Source organism: Cyclopterus lumpus, chromosome 19, assembly GCF_009769545.1.
Source record: "Cyclopterus lumpus isolate fCycLum1 chromosome 19, fCycLum1.pri, whole genome shotgun sequence".
Lineage (NCBI taxonomy): Eukaryota > Metazoa > Chordata > Actinopteri > Perciformes > Cyclopteridae > Cyclopterus > Cyclopterus lumpus.
Window position 1 is genome coordinate 18,891,667 of NC_046984.1, and position 27,523 is coordinate 18,919,189.

The 27,523-nt window shown below is 45.0% G+C and overlaps 3 protein-coding genes across 14 annotated transcripts in view; 2 read left to right on the forward strand and 1 right to left on the reverse strand.

Moving 5' to 3' along the window:
* Positions 1 to 5,262, forward strand: part of heatr1 (HEAT repeat containing 1) — a 29,100-nt gene extending 23,838 nt beyond the window's left edge. For 6 of the 7 annotated variants that reach the window (XM_034557976.1, XM_034557981.1, XM_034557979.1 and 3 more), the window contains exons 35-44: positions 109 to 407; positions 1,243 to 1,393; positions 1,474 to 1,644; positions 2,023 to 2,157; positions 2,450 to 2,554; positions 3,030 to 3,189; positions 3,916 to 4,061; positions 4,549 to 4,707; positions 4,816 to 4,924; positions 5,037 to 5,154. In XM_034557976.1, coding sequence (XP_034413867.1) covers positions 109 to 407; positions 1,243 to 1,393; positions 1,474 to 1,644; positions 2,023 to 2,157; positions 2,450 to 2,554; positions 3,030 to 3,189; positions 3,916 to 4,061; positions 4,549 to 4,707; positions 4,816 to 4,924; positions 5,037 to 5,125 — 1,524 coding nt within the window. In that variant the 3' untranslated portion in view covers positions 5,126 to 5,154. Of the gene's footprint in view, positions 1 to 108; positions 408 to 1,242; positions 1,394 to 1,473; positions 1,645 to 2,022; positions 2,158 to 2,449; positions 2,555 to 3,029; positions 3,190 to 3,915; positions 4,062 to 4,548; positions 4,708 to 4,815; positions 4,925 to 5,036 lie in introns of all 7 variants that reach the window. The other variant, XM_034557977.1, reaches the window with a different exon arrangement.
* A 136-nt stretch (positions 5,263 to 5,398) lies between these two features.
* Positions 5,399 to 14,189, reverse strand: pts (6-pyruvoyltetrahydropterin synthase). Of its 3 annotated transcripts, none has more exons than XM_034558089.1 (7): positions 13,971 to 14,189; positions 13,013 to 13,092; positions 9,435 to 9,457; positions 8,404 to 8,460; positions 8,258 to 8,328; positions 6,371 to 6,503; positions 5,671 to 6,260 (listed from the first exon to the last, which is right to left on the reverse strand). In XM_034558089.1, exons 1-6 carry the CDS (start codon positions 14,183 to 14,185, stop codon positions 6,380 to 6,382), a joined length of 570 nt encoding a protein of 189 aa, XP_034413980.1. In that variant the 5' UTR covers positions 14,186 to 14,189; the 3' UTR covers positions 5,671 to 6,260; positions 6,371 to 6,379. The 3 variants fall into 3 exon arrangements, with proteins under 3 accessions (XP_034413978.1, XP_034413980.1, XP_034413979.1); XM_034558088.1 differs by having other exon boundaries at positions 5,671 to 6,282; XM_034558087.1 differs by having other exon boundaries at positions 5,399 to 6,503.
* Positions 14,190 to 15,794: 1,605 nt separating this feature from the next.
* On the forward strand, positions 15,795 to 26,568 carry LOC117748342 (SUN domain-containing protein 1-like). 4 transcript variants are annotated; one of them, XM_034557999.1, is made up of 20 exons: positions 15,795 to 16,105; positions 16,470 to 16,620; positions 16,691 to 16,881; positions 17,109 to 17,264; positions 17,345 to 17,467; positions 18,475 to 18,555; positions 18,759 to 18,881; positions 19,510 to 19,573; positions 19,647 to 19,699; positions 19,773 to 19,927; positions 20,205 to 20,414; positions 21,235 to 21,303; positions 23,788 to 23,855; positions 23,958 to 24,084; positions 24,155 to 24,409; positions 25,057 to 25,141; positions 25,230 to 25,345; positions 25,446 to 25,616; positions 25,694 to 25,786; positions 26,119 to 26,568. In XM_034557999.1, exons 2-20 carry the CDS (start codon positions 16,514 to 16,516, stop codon positions 26,299 to 26,301), a joined length of 2,430 nt encoding a protein of 809 aa, XP_034413890.1. In that variant the 5' UTR covers positions 15,795 to 16,105; positions 16,470 to 16,513; the 3' UTR covers positions 26,302 to 26,568. The 4 variants fall into 4 exon arrangements, with proteins under 4 accessions (XP_034413890.1, XP_034413887.1, XP_034413889.1 ...); XM_034557996.1 differs by having other exon boundaries at positions 16,498 to 16,620; positions 25,446 to 25,786; XM_034557998.1 differs by having other exon boundaries at positions 15,795 to 15,936; positions 16,498 to 16,620; positions 25,446 to 25,786.
* The last annotated feature ends 955 nt before the right edge of the window (positions 26,569 to 27,523 follow it).

Sequence of the window (27,523 nt, forward strand, 5' to 3'; positions counted from 1 at the left end):
AACTTTATTCTAAGGTTTTTATTAATATAACGTAATGCGTTGTTACATTATTCATTTTTCAGATGTCATCTATTTAACTAATTATATTATTTCCTCTTTCCGCCTCAGGTCACTGTGCTCCTACAGCTGACCGGCGACCTCCTGAGCATTGTGGGTAAAAGCAGTGGCGAGGTGATGGAGCGGGAGGCGGAGCACGCCATCAACCGTCAGACGGCGCTCTACAGCCTCAAGCTGCTCTGTCGCAGCTTTGGCTCCGCCCACCAGGAGGCATTCGTCCCCGTCCTGCAGCGGGCGGTCGACATCGCCGCGGCGCCGGAGGAGGAGAAGAACGTGACGGGCAGCGCTCTGCTCTGCATCGCCGAGGTGGTCGGCGCGCTGAAGGCCCTCGCCATCCCACACTTACCCAGGTAATCTAAAATCTAAAATTATTATTTTAATTTAATTTAAATTTTTATCTTATTTATTTTTTATATATATATATATATATATATATATATATATATATATATATATATATATATATATATATATATATATATATATATATATATATATATATATATACTCCTATGAATGGCCACCTTAACGTGGTGGAGGAGTTTGAGTGGCTCAGTGATCCTGGGAGCTATGTTGTCCGGGGCATCAGCCCCTGGTAGGGTCTCCCAAGGCAAACAGGTCTCGGGGGAGAGCCCAGACTAAGAGCGGTTCAATAAACCCTGATGATAAGCAGCCCACGGACTGAAGCTACCTTGCCCGGACAAGGGAAACCGGGGCACCCTCCCGGAGCCAGACCCAGGAGGGGAGCTTGTCGGCGAGCGTCTGGTGGCCGGGCTTTCTCCCATGGGGCCCGGTCGGACCCAGCACCCGCAGGGAGAATTATCGGGGTCGGGTGCTATGTAGACCGGGCCAGGCGGGAGACCTGGGCGGGCCGATCGCTGGCGGCATAGACTAGCTCTAGGGACGTGGAACGTCACCTCACTAGCGGGGAAAGAGCCGGAGCTGGTGCAGGAGGTGGAGCGGTACCAGCTAGATATAGTTGGGCTCACCTCCACGCACAGCATGGGCTCTGGAACCAAGCTCCTGGAGAAGGGTTGGACTTTGTCCTTTTCTGGAGGCGCCGGGCGGGAGTGGGGATACTCACGAGCCCCCGGCTGAGCGCCGCCGTGTTGGAGTTTAATAATAATATAATTAGTTATTGCATTAATAATATAATCATAATAAAGGCGTCCTGGCGTCCTGCAGGTTGATGCCGGCGGTGCTGAACACGCTGACGGACAGGAAGGAGCTGCTGACCAATGAGATCTACCTGCTGAGCGCCGTCACCGCCCTCCAGCGCGTCACCGAGACGCTGCCTCACTTCATCAGCCCGTACCTGCAGGACACCACCTCACAGGTACGATGCCCCTCCGTGACCACGCCCACACAGGAAGTGACCTCGCCCGGTGTGACGCTCCACTTCCCGTTTCCCCTCAGGTGTGTCGGCTGACTCGGCTGCTGGAGTCTTCCTCGTCCTCTTCCTCGGCCGCCACTCAGCTGTCCACGCGCCTCGCCTCCCTCAGGAGCACCCTCGCCACCCGGCTGCCCCCCAGGGTCCTACTGCCCACCGTCACCAGGTGCTACGGCAGCATGGTGGTCGACAGAAAGGTGAGAGGAAGTGTGTTAACCGAGCAGCAGAGGCTCATGGGTAATGTAGTCGTAGACTGAGCAGCAGAGGCTTATGGGTAATGTAGTCGTAAACGAGCAGCAGAGGCTCATGGTTAATGTAGCTCATGGGTATTGTAGTCGTAGACTGAGCAGCAGAGGCTCATGGGTAATGTAGACGTAGACTGAGCAGCAGAGGCTCATGGGTAATGTAGACGTAGACTGAGCAGCAGAGGCTCATGGGTAATGTAGACGTAGACTGAGCAGCAGAGGCTCATGGGTAATGTAGTTGTAAACTCTAGTGGTCGGAGCATGAAGCTCCTCCCAGTATCGAGGCGTATTGATCGACGATCAGCTGACGGATCGTCTGTTTCCCTGCAGCGCCAGCTGGGGGCGCTGATGAGCATCTTGAAGGAACACATCACTCACATGGAGAAGGACCAGCTGAGCTTCCACCAATCAGAGCTCACATCCTTCTTCCTCTGCGCCCTGGACTTCAGAGCCGAACACTGTCAGGTGAGTCTGATGTTTCCACGTTGTTGTTGTTGTTTACAGCTGTTGATGTAAATAAAGAGTCACTCGGGTGGAGCAGAAATGCACAAAGATATGTTGGTTTTGATTGACAGACGGTCTTGCTTCTTTGGGAAACTGTTTTATAAACATACAATATATATTTTGAGGGAGTAGCTACCTTGTGATTGACAGGTATCTACGTCACTCCTCCTCTGTCCTAATATGGTCACTTCCACCGTCTTCCTCTTGATTGGTGCACATCCAGAGCGTTAAACTCCTGACTTCCTGTTTCCAGGGCGATCTGCAGAAGACGTCAGAGGTCGAAGGTCATGTGATCGACTGTCTGCTCTCGATGGTGATGAAGCTGTCGGAGGTCACGTTCAGGCCGCTGTTCTTCAAGGTAACGTAGAAGAGTGATCGTAGAAGAGTGATCGTAGAAGAGTGATCGTAGAGGAGTGATTGTAGAGGAGTGATTGTAGAGGAGTGATCGTAGAGGAGTGATCGTGATTGTAGAGGAGTGATTGTAGAGGAGTGATTGTAGAGGAGTGATTGTAGAGGAGTGATTGTAGAGGAGTGATTGTAGAGGAGTGATTGTAGAGGAGTGATCGTAGAGGAGTGATTGTAGAGGAGTGATTGTAGAGGAGTGATTGTAGAGGAGTGATTGTAGAGGAGTGATTGTAGAGGAGTGATTGTAGAGGAGTGATTGTAGAGGAGTGATTGTAGAGGAGTGATTGTAGAGGAGTGATTGTGGAGGAGTGATTGTGGAGGAGTGATTGTGGAGGAGTGATTGTGGAGGAGTGATCGTGGAGGAGTGATCGTGAGGAGTGATCGTGACACCAGAGTGAGGTGGGGTGTGACTCGTCTGTGGTCTGCAGCTGCTGGACTGGAGTAAACTCGGCCGTGAGCGCCTGCTGACGTTCTGCCGGCTGTCGGACGTCTTCGCCGACAGACTCAAAGGCCTCTTCGTGCTGTTCGCCGGCAATCTGGTGACCGGCTTCGTAGACCTGCTGAGGCAGACCAACGGCTCCAAGACAGGTTACTACTGCTTTGTTATATGGTTATTACTACTTTGTTACATGGTTATTACTAGGTTACTACTTTGTCACATGTTATTACTAGGTTACTACTGCTTTGTTATATGGTTATTACTAGGTTACTACTACTTTGTTATATGTTATTACTACTTTGTTACATGGTTATTACTAGGTTACTACTACTTTGTTATATGGTTATTACTAGGTTACTACTGCTTTGTTATATGGTTATTACTACTTTGTTACATGGTTATTACTAGGTTACTACTACTTTGTTATATGGTTATTACTAGGTTACTACTACTTTGTTATATGGTTATTACTAGGTTACTACTGCTTTGTTATATGGTTATTACTAGGTTACTACTACTTTGTTATATGGTTATTACTACTTTGTTACATGGTTATTACTAGGTTACTACTACTTTGTTATATGGTTATTACTAGGTTACTACTGCTTTGTTATATGGTTATTACTACTTTGTTACATGGTTATTACTAGGTTACTACTACTTTATTACATCGTTACATGTTATTACTTTATTACATGGTTTACAAGATTTATATATGAGAGATTTATTTTATTTTTATTTTAAAATGTAATTTATGTCATTACCTTTACTCCATTAAGTATTTTATTTTGTTACATTGTTTTATTTTAAGTTTTTATTTCCTGTAATTTATTTTTTATTGATTATGTGACTAATCAATATTAATGTCTCATCAGATGAGTCTCTGTTCGACTCCAAGGTGAAAACCAATCAGCTGCTCCGGTTCGTCCTCGACTGTCTCTTTAAGATCTTCATGTTCGACACTCAGAAGTTCGTCAGCAGAGAACGAGGCGACGCCCTGATGAGCCCTCTGGTGGACCAGGTGAGCCCTCACACCTGTCTCACTCACCCGTCTTCCACACACACACCTGTCTCACTCACCCGTCTTCCACACACACACCTGTCTCACTCACCCGTCTTCCACACACACACCTGTCTCACTCACCCGTCTTCCACACACACACCTGTCTCACTCACCCGTCTTCCACACACACACCTGTCTCACTCACCCGTCTTCCACACACACACACCTGTCTCACTCACCCGTCTTCCACACACACACCTGTCTCACTCACCCGTCTTCCACACACACACCTGTCTCACTCACCCGTCTTCCACACACACACCTGTCTCACTCACCCGTCTTCCACACACACACCTGTCTCACTCACCCGTCTTCCACACACACACCTGTCTCACTCACCCGTCTTCCACACACACCTCTATCTCACACACACCTGTCTTACTCTAACACTTGCCTGTCTCACATATACACCTGTCTCACACACCCTTCCTCTCCGTCCCTGCAGCTGGAGAACACCGTGGGAGGAGACCAGGTGTACCAGCAGCTGGTGACCCAGCACCTGGTTCCCTGTGTGGGTCAGTTCTCTGTGGCGCTGGCTGACGAGTCTCAGTGGAAAACCCTCAACTACCAGATCCTCCTGAAGACCAGACATCCCGACTCCAAGGTGAGGAGACACACACACAATCAAAATAGGACAAAGTGTGTACTTTTACTGCAGTGAAGGATCTGAATACCCTTTTCTCCCCTTCCTCCTCTTCTTCCTCCTCCTCAGGTGCGTTTCTCCTCTCTGTTGATGTTGATGGAGTTGGCGTCCAAACTGAAGGAGAACTACATGGTTCTTCTCCCAGAGACCATCCCCTTCCTGGCTGAGCTGATGGAGGGTGAGGACACACACACACACACACACACACACACGCACACACGCACACACGCACACACGCACACACACACACACATATAAGTGTGTGTCTCATCGTGATAAATGTGTTTCAGATGACTGTGAGGAGGTGGAGCAGCAGGTCCAGAAGGTGGTGCAGGAGATGGAGAAGATCCTGGGAGAACCGCTTCAGAGCTATTTCTAACACACACACTTATGTACACACACACATGCTCACACATTTGTGTACACTCACACACTGATCAGATAAAGTTGATACACGAGTTTTAACATTGAGACATTTTTTCTGAACTTTGTACTTTTTTTCCTCGTATATAAAAAAAAAAAAAAAAATTCTCAGTCTTTGTTTTTATTTAAAAAAAACTAAACATCTCCTGTTTTAATATAGAAGTTGTTAAACAAATCAAACTGAAGATGAGTATTAAAACATGTTTTAAACAAATTAAACAAATCAAACTTCGTTCAAATGTTTTTTTATTGAGAAATAATTCCTTCAAATAGTCGAAAAGAGACGAAGAGGTTAGTTCTCAATGTGTCGTCTTCCTCACATCTTCATCTTCCTCATCTTCCTCCAGCTCTCTACAGTTACAGCTGAAACGCTACTGTGTAAATGTTCGTGTTTCATTTATGGAATTAATTTACAACAAATCAAATGTACTTTCACGTCATTTGGTCCCACATTTATAAGAATAGTTTATTAGCATTATGTTTCTCACCGGGGGGGGGGGGGGGGGGGGGGTACATATGGTTAGACCTGCAGATCAATGCTCACTATGGTTCCACAGATGAGGTTTGAATTTCTTCACATGAATACAAACTCCAAAGGCAAACGGTGAAGTTCAAATAAAAGCAATTAACAGCAATTTTTACCAAATTAATCATCTGATTGCATCAACTCTCTACTAGATGATTAATAACCCCGATCAATAACCCCTCCAGAGATGATCAATAACCCCTCTAGACTACTCTCTAGAGATGATCAATAACCCCTCCAGAGATGATCAATAACCCCTCCAGAGATGATCAATAACCCCTCTAGACTACTCTAGAGATGATCAATAACCCCTCCAGAGATGATCAATAACCCCTCTAGACTACTCTCTAGAGATGATCAATAACCCCTCTAGAGATGATCAATAACCCCTCCAGAGATGATCAATAACCCCTCCAGAGATGATCAATAACCCCTCTAGACTACTCTCTAGAGATGATCAATAACCCCTCCAGAGATGATCAATAACCCCTCCAGAGATGATCAATAACCCCTCTAGACTACTCTCTAGAGATGATCAATAACCCCTCCAGAGATGATCAATAACCCCTCCAGAGATGATCAATAACCCCTCCAGAGATGATCAATAACCCCTCCAGAGATGATCAATAACCCCTCCAGAGATGATCAATAACCCCTCCAGAGATGATCAATAACCCCTCTAGACTACTCTCCTCTGTAGACGACGATGTTCTTGTCGGTCTCGTGGATCCGGATCTCGTGCAGCAGGTCAGGAGGGAGAACCGTCACCATGTGGGTCCAGATGTACACGGCCACGTTCTCCGTCGTGCTGGAGGAGGAAGGAAAGAGGAAGAGGAGGAAGGAAAGAGGAGGAAGGAAAGAGGAAGAAGAGGAGGAAGGAAAGAGGAGGAAGAGGAGGAAGGAAAGAGGAGGAAGAAGGAAAAGAGGAGGAAGAGGAGGAAGGAAAGAGGAGGAAGAGGAGGAAGGAAAGAGGAGGAAGAGGAGGAAGGAAAGAGGAGAAAGAGGAGGAAGGAAAGAGGAGGAAGGAAAGAGGAGAAAGAGGAGGAAGGAAAGAGGAGGAAGAGGAGGAAGGAAAGAGGAGAAAGAGGAGGAAGGAAAGAGGAGGAAGAGGAGGAAGGAAAGAGGAGGAAGAGGAGGAAGGAAAGAGGAGAAAGAGGAGGAAGGAAAGAGGAGGAAGGAAAGAGGAGAAAGAGGAGGAAGGAAAGAGGAGAAAGAGGAGGAAGGAAAGAGGAAGAGGAGGAAGGAAAGAGGAGGAAGAGGAGGAAGGAAAGAGGAGAAAGAGGAGGAAGGAAAGAGGAGAAAGAGGAGGAAGGAAAGAGGAGGAAGGAAAGAGGAGAAAGAGGAGGAAGGAAAGAGGAGGAAGGAAAGAGGAGGAAGGAAAGAGGAAGAAGAGGAGGAAGGAAAGAGGAGGAAGAGGAGGAAGGAAAAGAGGAGGAAGAGGAGGAAGGAAAGAGGAGGAAGGAAAGAGGAAGAAGAGGAGGAAGGAAAGAGGAGGAAGAGGAGGAAGGAAAGAGGAGGAAGAAGGAAAAGAGGAGGAAGAGGAGGAAGGAAAGAGGAGGAAGAGGAGGAAGGAAAGAGGAGGAAGAGGAGGAAGGAAAGAGGAGAAAGAGGAGGAAGGAAAGAGGAGGAAGGAAAGAGGAGAAAGAGGAGGAAGGAAAGAGGAGGAAGAGGAGGAAGGAAAGAGGAGAAAGAGGAGGAAGGAAAGAGGAGGAAGGAAAGAGGAGAAAGAGGAGGAAGGAAAGAGGAAGAGGAGGAAGGAAAGAGGAGGAAGAGGAGGAAGGAAAGAGGAGAAAGAGGAGGAAGGAAAGAGGAGAAAGAGGAGGAAGGAAAGAGGAGGAAGGAAAGAGGAGAAAGAGGAGGAAGGAAAGAGGAGGAAGGAAAGAGGAGGAAGGAAAGAGGAAGAAGAGGAGGAAGGAAAGAGGAGGAAGAGGAGGAAGGAAAAGAGGAGGAAGAGGAGGAAGGAAAGAGGAGGAAGGAAAGAGGAAGAAGAGGAGGAAGGAAAGAGGAGGAAGAGGAGGAAGGAAAAGAGGAGGAAGAGGAGGAAGGAAAGAGGAGGAAGAGGAGGAAGGAAAGAGGAGGAAGGAAAGAGGAGAAAGAGGAGGAAGGAAAGAGGAGAAAGAGGAGGAAGAGGAGGAAGGAAAGAGGAGGAAGAGGAGGAAGGAAAGAGGAGGAAAGAGGAAGAAGGAAAGAGGAGGAAGGAAAGAGGAAGCGGAGGAAGAGGAGGAAGGGAGGAGGAAGGAAAGAGGAGGAAGGAAAGAGGAGAAAGAGGAGGAAGGAAAGAGGAGAAAGAGGAGGAAGGAAAGAGGAGGAAGGAAAGAGGAGGAAGAGGAGGAAGGAAAGAGGAGGAAGGAAAGAGGAGAAAGAGGAGGAAGGAAAGAGGAGGAAGAGGAGGAAGGAAAGAGGAGGAAGAGGAGGAAGGAAAGAGGAGAAAGAGGAGGAAGGAAAGAGGAGAAAGAGGAGGAAGGAAAGAGGAGGAAGAGGAGGAAGGAAAGAGGAGGAAGAGGAAGTGAAACGTGTGGAAATGTATGGACCGTTCTGGAGGAAGCGGAGCAGGAGACTCACCTGACGACTCTGGAGAAGTACGGGACGTCCTGGTCCAGGTTCTTGTGGTCCAGGGGCGTCATGATGACGTCCTGCAGGAAAGCAGCCAATTGAAACCCTGCGTTTGATGATGATGATGAGGAGGAGGAGGAAGAGGAATATCTCACCTCAATGCATCGCTTCAAGTCCGTCAGGTTCATGACCATCCCGGTGAGTCGGTCGATCTGAGGACGAAGATGTTATGTTTACGTCTACTGAGCCTTAAAATGTAAGAAATCATTATGAACGTAAAGAAATCATTATGAATGTAAATAACTCATGAAGTAAAGAAATCATAATGAACGTAAAGAAATCATGAAGTAAAGAAATCATAATGAACGTAAAGAAATCATGAAGTAAAGAAATCATAATGAATGTAAATAACTCATGAACGTAAAGAAATCATAATGAATGTAAAGAAATCATTATGAACGTAAAGAAATCATAATGAATGTAAAGAAATCATGAAGTAAAGAAATCATAATGAATGTAAATAACTCATGAAGTAAAGAAATCATAATGAATGTAAAGAAATCATGAAGTAAAGAAATCATAATGAATGTAAAGAAATCAAGAAGTAAAGAAATCATAATGAATGTAAAGAAATCATTATGAATGTAAAGAAATCATGAAGTAAAGAAATCATAATGAATGTAAAGAAATCATTATGAACGTAAAGAAATCATAATGAACGTAAAGAAATCATGAAGTAAAGAAATCATAATGAATGTAAAGAAATCATGAAGTAAAGAAATCATAATGAATGTAAAGAAATCATGAAGTAAAGAAATCATAATGAATGTAAAGAAATCATGAAGTAAAGAAATCATAATGAATGTAAAGAAATCATTATGAATGTAAAGAAATCATGAAGTAAAGAAATCATAATGAATGTAAAGAAATCATTATGAACGTAAAGAAATCATGAAGTAAAGAAATCATAATGAATGTAAAGAAATCATTATGAATGTAAAGAAATCATAAAAGTGAAGAAATCATGAATGTAAATAAATCATATACGTAAAGATGTCATAGTAAATGTAAAAATCAAAGAATTCAAAGTAAACGTAAAGAAAAGTATAGAATGTAAAAAAAATCTACAACAACTCATGGAATAACATTTGTATATATATTTTTGTGTGAGTACATCGATACTCACCTTTCCACGCACTGTGACCTCCACTGTGGACAGAAAGAAAATGAGAGGGTGAATATATGAATGAATATGAGTGAATAAGTGAATGAATATGAGTGAATGAGTGAATATATGAATGAATATGAGTGAATGACTATATGAATATATGTGAATGACTATATGAATGAATGAGTGAATATATGAATGAATATGAGTGAATGACTAAATGAATGAATGAGTGAATATATGAATGAATATATGAGAGTGACTATATGAATATATTAGTGAATATATGTGTGAATGACTATATGAATGAATGAGTGAATATATGAATGAATATATGAGTGAGTGACTATATGAATATATTAGTGAATATATGTGTGAATGACTATATGAATGAGTGAATATATGAATGACTATATGAATGAGTGAATATATTAATGAATATGAGTGAATGACTATATGAATGAATGAGTGAATATATTAATGAATATATGAGTAAGTGACTATATGAATATACGACTGAATATATGTGAATGACTGAATGACTATGACTGAATGACTATGAATGAATGACTATGAATGAATGAGTGAATATATGAATGAATGAGTGAATATATGAGTGAGTGACTATATGAATATACGACTGAATATATGTGAATGACTGAATGACTATGAATGAATGACTATGAATGAATGAGTGAATATATGAATGAATGAGTGAATATATGAGTGAGTGACTATATGAATATATTAGTGAATATATGTGTGAATGACTATATGAATGAATGAGTGAATATATGAATATGAGTGAATGACTGAGTGAATATATGAATGAATATATAAGTGAGTGACTATATGAATATATTAGTGAATATATGTGTGAATGACTATATGAATGAATGAGTGAATATATTAATGAATATATGAGTGAGTGACTGAATATACGACTGAATATATGTGAATGACTATGAATGACTATGAATGAATGAGTGAATATATGAATGAATGAGTGAATATATGAATGAATATATGAGTGAATGACTATGAATGAATGAGTAAATATATGAATGAATATATAAGTGAGTGACTATATGAATGAGTGAATATATGAATGAATATGAGTGAATGAATGAGTGAATATATGAGTGAGTGACTGAATATATGAATGAATATATGAGTGAATGACTATGAATGAATGAGTAAATATATGAATGAATATATAAGTGAGTGACTATATGAATGAGTGAATAAGTGAATGAATATGAGTGAATGAGTGAATATATGAATGAATATGAGTGAATGACTATATGAATATATGTGAATGACTATATGAATGAATGAGTGAATATATGAATGAATATGAGTGAATGACTATATGAATGAATGAGTGAATATATGAATGAATATATGAGAGTGACTATATGAATATATTAGTGAATATATGTGTGAATGACTATATGAATGAATGAGTGAATATATGAATGAATATATGAGTGAGTGACTATATGAATATATTAGTGAATATATGTGTGAATGACTATATGAATGAGTGAATATATGAATGACTATATGAATGAGTGAATATATTAATGAATATGAGTGAATGACTATATGAATGAATGAGTGAATATATTAATGAATATATGAGTAAGTGACTATATGAATATACGACTGAATATATGTGAATGACTGAATGACTATGAATGAATGACTATGAATGAATGAGTGAATATATGAATGAATGAGTGAATATATGAGTGAGTGACTATATGAATATATTAGTGAATATATGTGTGAATGACTATATGAATGAATGAGTGAGTATATGAATATGAGTGAATGACTGAGTGAATATATGAATGAATATATAAGTGAGTGACTATATGAATATATTAGTGAATATATGTGTGAATGACTATATGAATGAATGAGTGAATATATTAATGAATATATGAGTGAGTGACTGAATATACGACTGAATATATGTGAATGACTATGAATGACTATGAATGAATGAGTGAATATATGAATGAATGAGTGAATATATGAATGAATATATGAGTGAATGACTATGAATGAATGAGTAAATATATGAATGAATATATAAGTGAGTGACTATATGAATGAGTGAATATATGAATGAATATGAGTGAATGAATGAGTGAATATATGAGTGAGTGACTGAATATATGAGTGAATATGTGTGAATGACTATCATTGAATGAGTGAATATATGAATGAATATATGAGTGAGTGACTATATGAATGAATGAATATATGAATGAGTGAATATATGAATGACTATATGAATGAATGAGTGAATATATGAGTGAGTGACTATATGAATGAATGAGTGAATATATGTGAATGACTATGAATGAATGAGTGAATATATGAATGAATATGAGTGAGTGAATATATGAATGAATATATGAGTGAGTGAATATATGAATGAATGAGTGAATATATGAATGAGTGAATATATGAATGAATATATGAGTGAATGACTGAATGAATGAGTAAATATATGAATGAATACATGAGTGAGTGAATATATGAATGAATGAGTGAATATATGAATGAGTGAATATATGAATGAATATATGAGTGAGTGAATATATGAATGAATGAGTGAATATATGAATGAATGAGTGAATATATGAGTGAGTGAATATATGAATATATGAGTGAGTGAATATATGAATGAGTGAATATATGAATGAATATACAAGTGAGTGAATATATGAATGAATGAGTGAATATATGAGAGTGAATATATGAATGAATGAGTGAATATATGAATGAGTGAATATATGAATGAGTGAATATATGAATGAATGACTATGAATGAATGAGTAAATATATGAATGAATATATGAGTGAGTGAATATATGAATGAATGAGTGAATATATGAATGAGTGAATATATTAATGAATATATGAGTGAATGACTATGAATGAATGAGTAAATATATGAATGAATATACGAGTGAGTGAATATATGAATGAATGAGTGAATATATGAGAGTGAATATATGAATGAATGAGTGAATATATGAGTGAGTGAATATATGAATGAGTGAATGAATGACTATGAATGAATGAGTAAATATATGAATGAATATATGAGTGAGTGAATATATGAATGAATGAGTGAATATATGAATGAGTGAATATATTAATGAATATATGAGTGAGTGACTATGAATATACGACGGAATATATGTGAATGACTATGAATGAATGAGTAAATATATGAATGAATATATGAGTGAGTGACTATATGAATGAGTGAATATATGAATGAATGAGTGAATATATGAGTGAGTGAATATATGAATGAATGACTATGAATGAATGAGTAAATATATGAATGAATATACGAGTGAGTGACTATATGAATGAATGAGTGAATATATGAGTGAGTGAATATATGAATGAGTGAATATATGAATGAATGACTATGAATGAATGAGTAAATATATGAATGAATATACGAGTGAGTGACTATATGAATGAATGAGTGAATATATGAGAGTGAATACATGAATGAGTGAGTGACTATATGAATGACTATATGAGTGAGTGAACCACGTGACCTTTGTAGTTGTGTCCGTGGCCGTTGGGGTTGTTGCATTTCCCGTAGACTCTCCGGTTCTCCTCGTCACTCAAGTGAAGGCTGCAGAGAAGAGGAGGAACCGTTATCGTGCTGCTTTCAGGGGAGCTGGGACACCCGAGCCTCACAGTTCAGAAGTGTTAAAAGAATAAAGATGTTTTTAACCAAAGATCACGACAACTGAACAAGTCTGGCTTCAGTAAACTAATTAAAATAACCGAGTTTAGAGGCCGAGCGCCATTGAAAAATAATAATGAAATAAATAGTAATATTAGTCGTAATTTAGCCGTATTGCTGGACACGCCGGAGGGAAGGGGGACACGGGAGAACCAGGACTAAGAGGGGCCGACTGTCAGACCCTGCTGCAGTAGAACCAGGTTTTCTGAAGGGTCCTGGTGCTCAGAGACCACTTTGGTTCCTCCTCGTTACAATAAATAAAAGGTTTAAATTATTATTTAATCTCCTGTCAAATACAAAACTATTATTTTAAGTTTACTAACTGAATATTATAAAATATATGTTCAACAAAACTGAATAAATCAACATGTGGTTATTAGTAATTTTTTTCTACTATTTTTTTCTATTTTACTATATTTCTTCCGGCACTTGAAGGCAGCGCCAGCTGGGCTCGAGCCGCCGGACTAAACGCGGTGAGGAGGCCGCTCTGCGCGCTCCTCTGCCCGGCCTCCTCCTAGCGGTCCCTCGGTCCCTGTGCAGCCGGCCTCCTCCTAACGGTCCCTCGGTCCCTGTGCAGCCGGCCTCCTCCTAGCGGTCCCTCGGTCCCTGTGCAGCCGGCCTCCTCCTAGCGGTCCCTCGGTCCCTGTGCAGCCGGCCTCCTCCTAGCGGTCCCTCGGTCCCTGTGCAGCCGGCCTCCTCCTAGCGGTCCCTCGGTCCCTGTGCAGCCGGTGACAGCCGGCCTCCTCCTAACGGTCCCTCGGTACCTGTGCAGCCGGTGACAGGCGCTGAAGCTCTGGACCCGCGTGATGTATCCGACCGGCTCCGCCGCTCCGCTCTCAGGACACACGGACATGGTCGGGACCGGGACCGGGACCTCTGAGCTGAGATCTGGGACTGGAGCCGAGAGTCCGCAAAGTGCCGGATCAGGTGGTCTCCTCCCCGCCCCGCAGACCGCGTGACGCAGCGGGCTGCAGCCCATTGGCTCCGGTCCACCGGGACGAGACTCGCATGGTCCCGGATGCGGAACAGACCCTCCCCCATGACACCGATCCGGATTAACTGCACTAAACAGAACCGTTACACGTTTATTCACGCATTCTTTAATGTCACACAGTCTCAGTGTATTAGTGTTATACTTATTGTAAATGGTATTATTATTTATATTGTTATTGTAAATATTATTATTGATATTGTTATAAATATTATAGTTAATATTATGGTGGTTATTATATTTTTATTGTCATAATTCTTATTGTTATACATTATTAGTAGTGTTGTTATTATTACGGTTTTTATTATAAACAATATTGTTATTATATATGAATGTACACAGTCAAATACCACAGAGTACTCTTACAAGGTACACAAGTAATTTTCATCTTATTTGTGTTTTTTAGCTGGATTTGTCATCTGTTCACTAAATATGTTTTTATTAACGTGCCCTCCAAATAAACCAATAATATATATAATAATATATAATTTTATTATACGTTAAATAATATATATTATATTATATATATGTTTTATTAAAGAAGTTGGTTTGATGTAAGAGTATGAAACATATTTAATGACTTTAGTGTGTAAAGTACAGTAAACACTCGTGATATTAAAGAGCTTTTGTTCTGCCGCAGGTCACATGACCCTGTTGATAAGGTCACATGACGCGTGAGAGTCACCATGACGATAAGGAAGATTATTTATTGCTCATGACTCACTTTATTCCAATAATAAAATAAAAAAACAAGCACACATAGACACTCATATTTAGTGTCGTTATGTATGAATTATATTAGTTAAAGAAGTCTGTGACAGTAATTAATAGCAGTTATTAATATTTATTAATAAGACTCCAGTTACGGACTTTCATCTAGAAATAAATCAAATACAAAAGAACTTCAGAATCCAAAGAAACATAAAGAAATAAAAAAAACAATCATAGAACTCAAACCAATTCCCTTTTCTTTAAATAAGAAGGGATGAACATTTCATAAACATCCATCCATCCATCCATCCATTTTCAATACCGCTTATCCTCATTAGGGTCGCGGGGCGCTGGAGCCTATCCCAGCTGACATAGGGCGAAGGCAGGGGACACCCTGGACAGGCCGCCAGTCCATCGAGGGCACATGTAGGGACATACAACCATTCACTCTCACATTCACACCTATGGGACATTTAGAGATCAATTAACCTGCAGCATGTCTTTGGACTGTGGGAGGAAGCCGGAGAGCCCGGAGAGAACCCACGCTGCCACGGGGAGAACATGCAAACTCCACACAGAAGGACCGCTCCGACCGGGAATCGAACCCGCGGCCCTCTTGCTGTGAGGCGACAGTGCTAGCCACTACACCACCGTGCAGCCATATTTCATAAACACTAATATATATATACTAATATAACATAATCTCCTCTCCGCAGCTCTTTAAAAATCATAAAACCAAGCCAGTAACTCGTGATCAGAGGGAGGGAACCATCTCCACCTAGTGATCAATCATCTTTGGCCGGACGCTATGCCCTCTCCCCCCGCCAGGGGGCGACAGACCCGCCCCACTATAAAAGCACCGTGAGCTCCGCCGGTCGTCCGTTGGCCGACATTTAGAAGAACGTCACTGAACGGGAGAGCGGACCGGAAACAGTCGTTGTTCCGGCGTTAACGGTGACGTCACGTGCGTAGGAAGCCTCCATCTCTGCGGGGGGACGGGCGCCATCTTGTTCGGGACTCCGCTGAACGTGAATAGTTTATATTCTCTTTTTATTCGGTGTCGGTGGTTTGAATCCGGACCGGAAGGCGCCGAGACACCGGGGCCCCGCCCATCCTGGAGTTTCATTGGTCCGCTGAGACGCCATCTCTGAGGCTGTGTGCTGATTGGCTGCAGGCCGACAGGCCCTTTAAACACACGTGGGGAGCTTTTAAAAGTTTAGTTAATGTATAATTAATTATAAATGTTTAAACTGCCTCATAGAGAATATATATAAACACAAGTTATACTATAAGTGACATTAAGTACATCTACTGCAGTTACTTGTATTTTAAACGTAGTACTTCTTACTGCATGTGTCTAACATACCACACAATATAGCAGTAATATTCATATTAGTTGGTCCAGAAACATCAGATATAGAAGTACCACATTTTACTGATGAATCAATGTTTTTACTACAACTACAGATCAATCCTCTTCCTCCACCTTTGATCTTTGTTCTCCACCCCCTCTATCATTCATTTTATAGAGACATTATTTAAATATAAGATTGTATTTTAGGGTTGAAACCCTTCCTGCTCCTCATCAGGACCTCCTCACAGATCATGTCCAGACGAAGCCTCCGGCTGGAAGAAGGCCTGTTGGACCGGGTTCTTCCTCACAGCAGCGCCTCCTTCAGTGTGGGAGGAGCCAGCTGGAGGAGCAACAAAAGGTGAGTTCAGGTCATCTTGATGACTCCTCCTTCTTCTCCCTTCATCTTTCCAGTCTCTCTCCTCCTGCAGGTCGTTGAAGCCTCGGCGCTCTCAGAACCTCCTCTCCTCCTCCTGCTCCGAGTCTCTCCTCAACACTCCTGTTGGAGGAGGAGGAGGAGGCGGCCTCCTCAGCAGCAGCGTCACCTCCGACGCCTCCTTGCTGTCCTCCCTGCTGGAGGAGTCCTCGGTGCAGGAGTCCATGCTGGTCGACACCTTCTGGGGTACGACTCCTCCTCTTTTACTCATCCTCCCTCCTTCCTTCCTTCCTTCCTCACAGCCACGCCTCAGTGAGAAGGTATTTTATTTTGGAGGGACAAGTGAAGTCTGTTTCCTCTTCCTGTTACAGGTCAATGTATCCTCTTATGAATATTAAAGCGTCTCTTATTTCAAAGGTTAATTGATATGAAATGAATCGTTTGTTAATTGATGATTGATTTGATCGCTCCAGAGAGCACCACCGTAGAGGACCAGAGCTCTCTGGACCCAGAGGTCCTGAAGCACCGGTCTGTCTCCACGTACCGCTCCTTCTCCAAGTGCACCTCCTCCCCGGAGCCCGGCGGCTCCACCCTCTACTGCCGAGACCGGAGCCTCAGGACCAAGACGGGTGAGCCGGTCTTTACTGAGCCTCCTTCAGGTGCTCCACCCCCCTCCGAGGCGTCCTCTAGACCTTCGTCTCTCTTCTAGGTGTTCTGCAGCTGTGGTTCCTGCTGTGGGTTAGGACTGCTGCAGCCAGGTGTGTGTGTGCGCTCACACACACCTGGCAGGTGTGTCGAGAGCTCCTCTCGCGGACGAAGAACCGACATGGAGGTACTGACTTCTACCAGCTGGGGGGTCGTACCGGTCCACTTGGGTCCTGCCCGACACGGGTGTCCAGTCCTCTGTTGGGGAACCTCACCTGAACTCCTTTACCTGGCTGTCACCTTCTCTCATCACTCACTTCCTGTTTCAGATGTTCTTTCTTCTTCTACAGACTTATAAACTTCTCCACTAGAACCACACAGAGGACCCCTAGAACCAATAGAGCTTCTTTTAGGTCCACTAGAACTTCCTACAGGAGCCTATCTTCCCAATGACCAATGGATAGTCCTAAAGGAGTACTAGAACTTCCTCAATGACCAGTAGATTGTCCTAAATGAACACTAGAATGTCCTACAGCAGCCTTATCTCCTCAATGGCCAGTAGAAAATCCTCATGAACCCTAGAACCGCATTAGTTTTCCAAGGACAACCCAAAGGACCTATAAACCCCCTTCAGTGACCAGCAGAACCTCCTAAAACACCACAAAACCATTTAAAGGACTTTAAACTACCTGTGGGACCTCTAAAACCACAGAGGGGACCCCTATAAGCTGCTAGAGAACTAGCTGCACCACTAGACCCTGATATAGGACTCCCAGAGCCTCCTAAACCTTCCTAACAAGTCTCTAGACCTTTCTGTTAGAACATTAAAGGTCAAGAGGTCACTAGCACTACGGACACCAATCACTTATTTAGTCCAGATACAGATCTCAGATCTGTGGGTGTCGACTGGTACCCCCCCAGGTACCAGTTTATGAAGCTGTGTGGTAGAGACTGGATCACGTGGGTATAAACCCCTAGAACCTGAAGGCCCAGTAAAACCAGGAGAACAAACCCTTCACAGAGGAACTATTCCATTTCCCATGATGCTTTGTTTCCTGTCCTCAGGTTACCCTCCCAACCCCCTCACTTTGGTTATTGCCATGGTGAAATGCAAATGAACCCCCCCCCCCCCCCCCCCCCCCCCCCCCAGGAGGCGCACAGTCTGCTGCTGACTGCATCTCCTCTCTGTTGCAGCTCGATCCGGTCTCTGTGGAGTCATGGACCTGAAGAGGTCCACCGTGACCTGGAAGGCGCCGCCCCCTGACGGATCTTTGTGTAAGTCTCTGGGGACCGGGTTCATGTGGTGGTCTCTCTGGGGACCGGGTTCATGTGGTGGTCTCTCTGGGGACCGGGTTCATGTGGTGGTCTCTCTGGGGACCGGGTTCATGTGGTGGTCTCTCTGGGGACCGGGTTCAAGTGGTGGTCTTTATTGATCCTGATCTAAATGACTGCGTTGAACTTGCTGCTGACGCCCACAGGTGACGGCTGTCAGGAGAAGCAGCACTCCTGGTCCTGGTCCAGGTCCAGGTCCTGGTCCTGGTCCTGGTCCTCACGGGCTTCCTGTCTGTGGGGGCTGATGTGGAGCGCTGCGGGTCTCACAGGTCAAAGAACCAGGCTGACTCTGTTTATTATGATGGATTATTAATTTATTATGGACATCAGTGACGTTCTTACATGTTTACATATTGATCAATACGACAACAACATGTAAACAACATGTTGTGATCAGATGAGCTTCAGGTGCTCCAGTCTCTCCCCTCCTCCTCCTCCTCCTCTTCTTCCTCCTCAGCTTCGTTTCTGACTCAAACTGCAGCTTCAGCTGTTTGGCCTCCGACCAAGAAAATGTTTTCATCCTCTCGGAGCGCCGGAGGCTCTGAGGTCGCCGCCCAGCCGCCATGTTTGTTTGTGTGATGCTCCTCTTCCTCCGTCTCCTCCTCCTTCTCCTGCATGTCAATGACTTTCTGTTATTAATGACATGAATGTCCTGAAATGAAGATTCTTCCCTCAACAGTTGGTTACATATTCCTGCTAACTGGGAGTTTAGCTCCCAGTTAGCTTTGACTCCCATTGACTCATCTTCAGGTTAAAGAAACTGAGCTTCTTGTTTCCTTCTTTCTCTTCTGATTTAATCTGCAGACTTCATTTCACATGATCGTCTCTTCTGGTGAAAAGCTTCTATCTGTAATCGTTAAGGTGTGTGTGTGTGTGTGTGTGTGTGTGTGTGTGTAGGTGACGTGTTCAGGAGGCTCATCAAACGATGGCGTCACATGACCTGCAGCTTCCTCCTGACTGGGTACATATGAGGTTTATTTGATAGATGCTCATAAACCTGTAAAGAGTTGATAAACTGGTTGTTTCTCCTGCAGGTTTCCTCTCCGGCTCCTCCTGGTCCTCCTTCCTCTGCTGCTCCTCTTCTTCAGTACGTCTTCCTCCTCATGTTAACACATTGAATAAGGTTACGACTTCAGAGGTAACATATTAATCTCCTTCAGGCCTGTGTTGGTTCGGTCCAGCTGGCGTCGCCTCAGAAATGGGGACGGTGGTCTCGGGCTTCTGGTCCGTCGAGAGCCGTCCGGCAGAGGCCACCGAGGAGGAGTCAAAGGAGGTGCTACCGCCCGACGGTCGACCTCCAGCTGCAGTGGAGGAGGTACTGACGCCGGCTGCTGTGTCCATTCAACAGGTTTTATCATCTCTGTGATTTTAAATGGTCCAAACGCTCCAGAAGTCTGAGACGTGTGTTGTTGTAATACTCCTTTTGGCCACATGAGGCTGAAGTGCTCTTATTTGGACCTTGTGTGTCGATGACTGTTGAAGTTCTTCAGGATCAGTCGCCTCAAGTCTTCAAAGGAAACGCATCTGGTCCTTAAATCTTCTTCAGCTTCTCTGATGAGCTTTTCACCAACATTCGAGGTGCTCCTTCACAGGAGGAGTCGGCGCTCCGGCTCGGCCGCCTGGAGGAGAGTCAGGCGGCGCTGTGGCACCACGTGGAGGCCAGCGGGCGGAGACACACGGAGGTGCTGCGGCTCTACACCGACCTGCAGCAGCTGGTCTCGGATCAGAACCACAGAGAGCAGTCTGGGCCCTGGATCAGGGACCTGCTGAACCAGCACCTGGACAGATGGCAGACGGAAAAGGTACTGGACTCATCTCTGAGACGGGAATATCGGCAGAGGCGTAGTACGGGTAAAAGGATACCGGGCGTAGTACGGGGTTAAAAGGGTACCGGACGGGGTTAAAAGGGTACCGGGCGTAGTACGGGTAAAAGGATACCGGGCGTAGTACGGGTAAAAGGGTACCGGACTGGGTTAAAAGGGTACGAGGTTAAAAGGGTACCGGGCGTAGTACGGGTAAAAGGGTACCGGACGGGGTTAAAAGGGTACGGGGTTAAAAGGGTACCGGGCGTAGTACGGGTAAAAGGGTACCGGACGGGGTTAAAGGTACCGGACGGGGTTAAAAGGGTACGGGGTTAAAAGGGTACCGGGCGTAGTACGGGTAAAAGGGTACCGGACGGGGTTAAAAGGGTACCGGGCGTAGTACGGGGTTAAAAGGGTACCGGGCGTAGTACGGGTAAAAGGGTACCGGACGGGGTTAAAGGGTACCGGGCGTAGTACGGGTAAAAGGGTACCGGACGGGGTTAAAAGGGTACCGGGCGTAGTACGGGGTTAAAAGGGTACCGGGCGTAGTACGGGTAAAAGGGTACCGGACGGGGTTAAAAGGGTACGGGATTAAAAGGGTACCGGGCTTAGTACGGGTAAAAGGGTACCGGACGGGGTTAAAAGGGTACGGGATTAAAAGGGTACCGGGCGTGGTTAAAAGGGTACCGGGCGTGGTACGGGGTTAAAAGGGTACGGGATTAAAAGGGTACCGGGCGTGGTTAAAAGGGTACCGGGCGTGGTACGGGGTTAAAAGGGTACCGGTGCATTCAATTCTTTTCTTTAATCTGTTTCATTACAGCAGCAAAGTCAAGCGTCTCGTCTGGATCAGCTGGAGCTGCAGCTGCAGACACTGGCAGCCAGAACCCAGGTACCTTAGTCAGTTTAAGGCCCTTCTTAGTCAGTTTAAGGCCCTTCTTAGTCAGGTTTAAGGCCCCTTCTTAGTCAGGTTCAAGGCCCCTTCTTAGTCAGTTTAAGGCCCTTCTTAGTCAGTTTAAGGCCCTTCTTAGTCAGGTTCAAGGCCCCTTCTTAGTCAGTTTAAGGCCCTTCTTAGTCAGGTTTAAGGCCCCTTCTTAGTCAGGTTCAAGGCCCCTTCTTAGTCAGTTTAAGGCCCTTCTTAGTCAGGTTTAAGGCCCCTTCTTAGTCAGGTTCAAGGCCCCTTCTTAGTCAGGTTCAAGGCCCCTTCTTAGTCAGGTTCAAGGCCCCTTCTTAGTCAGGTTCAAGGCCCCTTCTTAGTCAGTTTAAGGCCCCTTCTTAGTCAGGTTCAAGGCCCCTTCTTAGTCAGGTTCAAGGCCCCTTCTTAGTCAGGTTCAAGGCCCCTTCTTAGTCAGTTTAAGGCCCCTTCTTAGTCAGGTTCAAGGCCCCTTCTTAGTCAGGTTCAAGGCCCCTTCTTAGTCAGGTTCAAGGCCCTTCTTAGTCAGGTTCAAGGCCCTTCTTAGTCAGGTTCAAGGCCCCTTCTTAGTCAGGTTCAAGGCCCCTTCTTAGTCAGGTTCAAGGCCCCTTCTTAGTCAGGTTCAAGGCCCCTTCTTAGTCAGGTTCAAGGCCCCTTCTTCGTCAGGTTCAATGCCCCTTAGTCAGGTTCAATGCCCCTTCTTAGTCAGGTTCAATGCCCTTCTTAGTCATAGCTGGATTCTCTCTACTGACCACCAGGGAGCGACTCCTCTGGTTGTATAGAAGTCTATGCTTCATGTGTTAAAGCTGCATTCTCTCTACTGACCACCAGGGGGCGACTCTTCTGGTTGTATAGAAGTCTATGCTTCATGTGTTAAAGCTGCATTCTCTCTACTGACCACCAGGGTGCGTCTCCTCTGGTTGTATAGAAGTCTATGCTTCATGTGTTAAAGCTGCATTCTCTCTCCTGACCACCAGGGGGCGACTCCTCTGGTTGTATAGAAGTCTATGCGTCATAGCTGGATTCTCTCTACTGACCACCAGGGAGCGACTCCTCTGGTTGTATAGAAGGCTATGCTTCATGTGTTAAAGCTGCATTCTCTCAGGTTCAATGCCCTTCTTAGTCAGGTTCAAGGCCCCTTCTTAGTCAGGTTCAAGGCCCTTCTTAGTCAGGTTCAAGGCCCTTCTTAGTCAGGTTCAAGGCCCCTTCTTAGTCAGGTTCAATGCCCTTCTTAGTCAGGTTCAATGCCCCTTCTTAGTCAGTTTAAGGCCCCTTCTTAGTCAGTTTAAGGCCCCTTCTTAGTCAGTTTAAGGCCCCTTCTTAGTCAGGTTCAATGCCCCTTTTTAGTCAGGTTCAAGGCCCCTTCTTAGTCAGGTTCAAGGCCCCTTCTTCGTCAGGTTCAATGCCCCTTAGTCAGGTTCAATGCCCTTCTTAGTCATAGCTGGATTCTCTCTACTGACCACCAGGGAGCGACTCCTCTGGTTGTATAGAAGTCTATGCTTCATGTGTTAAAGCTGCATTCTCTCTACTGACCACCAGGGGGCGACTCTTCTGGTTGTATAGAAGTCTATGCTTCATGTGTTAAAGCTGCATTCTCTCTACTGACCACCAGGGTGCGTCTCCTCTGGTTGTATAGAAGTCTATGCTTCATGTGTTAAAGCTGCATTCTCTCTCCTGACCACCAGGGGGCGACTCCTCTGGTTGTATAGAAGTCTATGCGTCATAGCTGGATTCTCTCTACTGACCACCAGGGAGCGACTCCTCTGGTTGTATAGAAGGCTATGCTTCATGTGTTAAAGCTGCATTCTCTCAGGTTCAATGCCCTTCTTAGTCAGGTTCAAGGCCCCTTCTTAGTCAGGTTCAAGGCCCTTCTTAGTCAGGTTCAAGGCCCTTCTTAGTCAGGTTCAAGGCCCCTTCTTAGTCAGGTTCAATGCCCCTTCTTAGTCAGGTTCAAGGCCCCTTCTTAGTCAGGTTCAATGCCCTTCTTAGTCAGGTTCAATGCCCTTCTTAGTCAGGTTCAAGGCCCCTTCTTAGTCAGGTTCAAGGCCCCTTCTTAGTCAGGTTCAAGGCCCTTCTTAGTCAGGTTCAAGGCCCCTTCTTAGTCAGGTTCAATGCCCTTCTTAGTCAGGTTCAATGCCCTTCTTAGTCAGGTTCAAGGCCCCTTCTTAGTCAGGTTCAAGGCCCCTTCTTAGTCAGGTTCAATGCCCTTCTTAGTCAGGTTCAAGGCCCCTTCTTAGTCAGGTTCAAGGCCCCTTCTTAGTCAGGTTCAATGCCCCTTCTTAGTCAGTTTAAGGCCCCTTCTTAGTCAGTTCAAGGCCCCTTCTTAGTCAGGTTCAATGCCCTTCTTAGTCAGGTTCAATGCCCCTTTTTAGTCAGGTTCAAGGCCCCTTCGTCGGGATTATGGCCCCTTGTGGTCAGGTTGAGGCCCCTCGTTTGAAGGCTGGTGTTTGTGGTGGTCCTCAGGAGGTGCCGTGGAGACCAGAAGCTGCTCCACCCGTCTCTCCTTCATCAACACTTCCAGCTGCTGTCGGGTAACCTTCATCCTCCTCTTCACTGATCAGCTGTAGTTGTGTTTGAAGTGATGAAGAACCTCGTGGAGCCTCTCGGACTGCAGCGGTCTTGTCTTCTTGCAGAGACGGTGTGAACCGTCCGTCCCATGATGCCTTGCTGGCAGAGATTTCTCGGTTGGAAGTGGCTCTGGAGGACGTGCGGCGTGGCGTTCAGGGTCTGTCCGGCGGTCTGGACCGGATCCAGCAGACGGTGAGAGGAGACTCTTAGTTTACTGGACATGTACACGCTTCACAATAACCGCTTGTTGGTCTCCGCTCAGGTCTCCGCTCAGGTCCGTGAGGAGGTCCGGGTTCTGGTCTACGGCAACCAGCTGGCGGTGGGGGGCGGGGCCCCTGGAGACGGGGGCGATGCCCCGGAGTCTCTCCTCCAGTGGCTGTCGCTGCGGTACGTCAGCGGGGCCGACCTGCAGGCGGCGCTCTCCTCTCTGGAGCTCAGCATCCTGCAGGACCTCCGCCTGCACCGCGGGGGGGCGGCGGTCAGGGAGGAGGTCCTGCAGGCCGGCGTGACGCAGGAGGTGAGGGTGGTGGATCTACTTCTACTCATCTATGGTTTTATTATTGTATTGTACGCATATTATTTTACATTCATCATCAGTGTTAATGAAGTCAAACATAATAATTAATCTATTTTATATTCATGTGAAAACACTACCTTTTACTAGATTACACCTGAACGCATCATGAGAACGTTATCATGTACCTTCAGCCAATGCTTACTTTCACTGAGCAGAGCCTGAAAGCACCATGAGAACGTTATCATTTACCTTCAGCCAGTACTCATGTTCACTGAGCAGAGCCTGAACGCATCATGAGAACGTTATCATTTACCTTCAGCCAGTACTCATGTTCACTGAGCAGAGCCTGAACGCATCATGAGAACGTTATCATTTACCTTCAGCCAGTACTCATGTTCACTGAGCGGAGCCTGAACGCACCATGAGAACGTTATCATTTACCTTCAGCCAGTACTCATGTTCACTGAGCGGAGCCTGAACGCACCATGAGAACGTTATCATTTACCTTCAGCCAGTACTCATGTTCACTGAGCGGAGCCTGAACGCATCATGAGAATGTGCTGACATCATGACCAACCACCCAACGCTTCCTTCTCTCACGTTGACTCCTCCCCTCCTGCTGCATTCACTGACTGCGTCTCTTGCAGGACGTCCGTGAGATCGTGAGGAACGCTCTGCGCCTGTTTTCTCAGGACCGAACCGGCCTGGCGGACTTCGCTCTGGAGTCTGGAGGTCAGAAACAAAACCAGGTTTTAATGTTCTGGGGGGTCGGCCTGCGGTCGCTCTCCCTTACGTGTGCTGTTCTGGTGTTGCCCTGCAGGGGGCAGCGTCCTGAACACTCGCTGCTCGGAGACCCACCAGACCAAGGTGGCGCTGTACAGCCTGTTCGGGGTTCCCCTCTGGTATTTCTCCCAGTCTCCTCGAGCCGTGATCCAGGTACCTCACCTGTACACCGGCCTCGTACTGTGTACTGTGTACTCTTGAAGTACTAGTACACGTTCCAGTCTTAGTTTCATAACGCGTGTCTGACCCGCAGCCCGACGTCCATCCAGGGAGCTGCTGGGCCTTCAAGGGCTCTGCCGGCGTCCTGGTGCTCCGCCTCTCCAGGAGGATCCTCCCCACCTCCTTCTCCCTGGAGCACCTCCCCAAAGCGCTGGCGCCCAGCGGGGGCCGTCTGAGCAGCGCCCCGCGAGACTTCAGCGTCTACGTGAGCCAGAGAGACCACGGCCGCTTCGCTGACCGTCGGACATCTGCATGTTTACTCCTGTCTGTTGTTGTCTTCAGGGTCTGGAGGATGAGGGTCAGCAGGGGGGGAAGCTGCTGGGCTCCTTCACCTACGACGAGGCCGGAGAGGCTCTGCAGACCTTCAGGGTCCTTGTGAGTCTCCTGTAGACCGCGTTAGAGGAACCGCCTCGTCATTTCAAGTCCTTGTTTGTTTATTTATTAATGCGGCAAAGAATAAAATTAAATATGTTTAACATACAAGCAGAGAAGTAAAAAGTTAAATTATAGGAATGAAATGAGTTTAAAATAAAATCTGCTTCATATAAATGAAAACAAAGCCCATTGGGTTCATTAATGACCTTCATTTAGAGTATTTGGTTTATATCTTAAACCCCTCAGACGTCGTATACTGGATGAAGAGTCGACCAGGAATCAATAATAATAATAATAATAATAATAATATGGGTCTCTTGGTCTTTTTAAAGGGGAACGACGCAGCCTTCCAGATCATCGAGGTCCAGGTCTTGTCCAACTGGGGCCACCAGGACTACACCTGCCTGTACCGCTTCAGGGCGCACGGGACGCCGGAGGAGGAGCTGGGGGAGGAGCCAGTGGGGCAGGGGGAGGAGCCAGGGGAGCTGGAGGAGCAGCCGGAGGTTTCATATTAAAACTATTATTGTATATTTGCCGTGTTTTAACCCGTTCTTCTTTATATCTTCGTCGACATTTCAGTTTTAATTAAATGTTAAAATATTAGAATATTAATTCTGCATTAAAGTCTCAAACTGCTGTAAACTTTTATTTATTGTTTTCTTTATTTTGAGTTCTGTTTTTTATTAACTGTTGTGAAATGTGTTAAATACTAAATAGTTCTTCACACACTACATTTCTAATGTTTTTGTATATGTTTTAAAGCAAATAAAGATCTACGATAACGTACTGTGTGTGTGTGTGTGTATATGTATCTCTGTGTGTGTGTGTGTGTGTGTGTGTGTGTGTGTGTGTGTGTGTGTGTGTATATGTATCTGTGTGTGTGTGTGTGTGTGTGTGTGTGTGTGTGAGACATGAATATAAAGTAGAACACAGAATACAAACAGCTGTGATTTCCACATGTTAATCTCTTTATATAAGAGCTGTTTTAATTCACTCTGTCAGGCCTGTAATCCTCACTGCTCCTCCCCACTGCTCCTCCTCACTGCTCCTCCCCCCCACTGCTCCTCCTCACTCCTCCCCCCCCACTGCTCCTCCTCACTCCTCCCCCCCCACTGCTCCTCCCCACTGCTCCTCCTCACTGCTCCTCCCCCCCACTGCTCCTCCTCACTCCTCCCCCCCACTGCTCCTCCCCACTGCTCCTCCTCACTGCTCCTCCCCCCCACTGCTCCTCCTCACTCCTCCCCCCCACTGCTCCTCCCCACTGCTCCTCCTCACTGCTCCTCCCCACTGCTCCTCCTCACTGCTCCTCCCCACTGCTCCCCAGGCTCTACGTCTTCCGTCGCAAACACATCTTAGTGACTACACTTTGAATAGGGGAGGTAGAGCCGTAGTAGCACTTAAATGTCTCTTACTGATAGCACTTTGTAGTTTAACACTTTGGTAGCACTTAAATGTCTCTTACTGATGGCACTTTGTAGTTTAACACTTTAGTAGCACTTAAATGTCTCTTACCGATAGCACTTTGTAGTTTAACACTTTAGTAGCACTTAAATGTCTCTTACCGATAGCACTTTGTAGTTTAACACTTTAGTAGCACTTAAATGTCTCTTACCGATAGCACTTTGTAGTTTAACACTTTAGTAGCACTTAAATGTCTCTTACCGATAGCACTTTGTAGTTTAACACTTTAGTAGCACTTAAATGTCTCTTACCGATGGCACTTTGTAGTTTAACACT

What these genes read in the sequence shown, in the direction of transcription:
- LOC117748342 (XM_034557996.1), top strand. Translation starts at nt 16,514, where the DNA reads ATGTCCAGACGAAGCCTCCGGCTGGAAGAAGGCCTGTTGGACCGGGTT. An exon ending in GCTGGTCGACACCTTCTGGG is followed by an intron (nt 16,882 to 17,108) that starts GTACGACTCCTC and finishes TGATCGCTCCAG; the next exon opens with AGAGCACCACCGTAGAGGAC. An exon ending in GAGCCTCAGGACCAAGACGG is followed by an intron (nt 17,265 to 17,344) that starts GTGAGCCGGTCT and finishes TCTCTCTTCTAG; the next exon opens with GTGTTCTGCAGCTGTGGTTC.
- pts (XM_034558087.1), bottom strand. Translation starts at nt 14,185, where the DNA reads ATGGGCTGCAGCCCGCTGCGTCACGCGGTCTGCGGGGCGGGGAGGAGA. An exon ending in AGGTCACAGTGCGTGGAAAG is followed by an intron (nt 8,461 to 9,434) that starts GTGAGTATCGAT and finishes CTTCGTCCTCAG; the next exon opens with ATCGACCGACTCACCGGGAT. An exon ending in TACTTCTCCAGAGTCGTCAG is followed by an intron (nt 6,504 to 8,257) that starts GTGAGTCTCCTG and finishes TTCCTCCTCCAG; the next exon opens with CACGACGGAGAACGTGGCCG.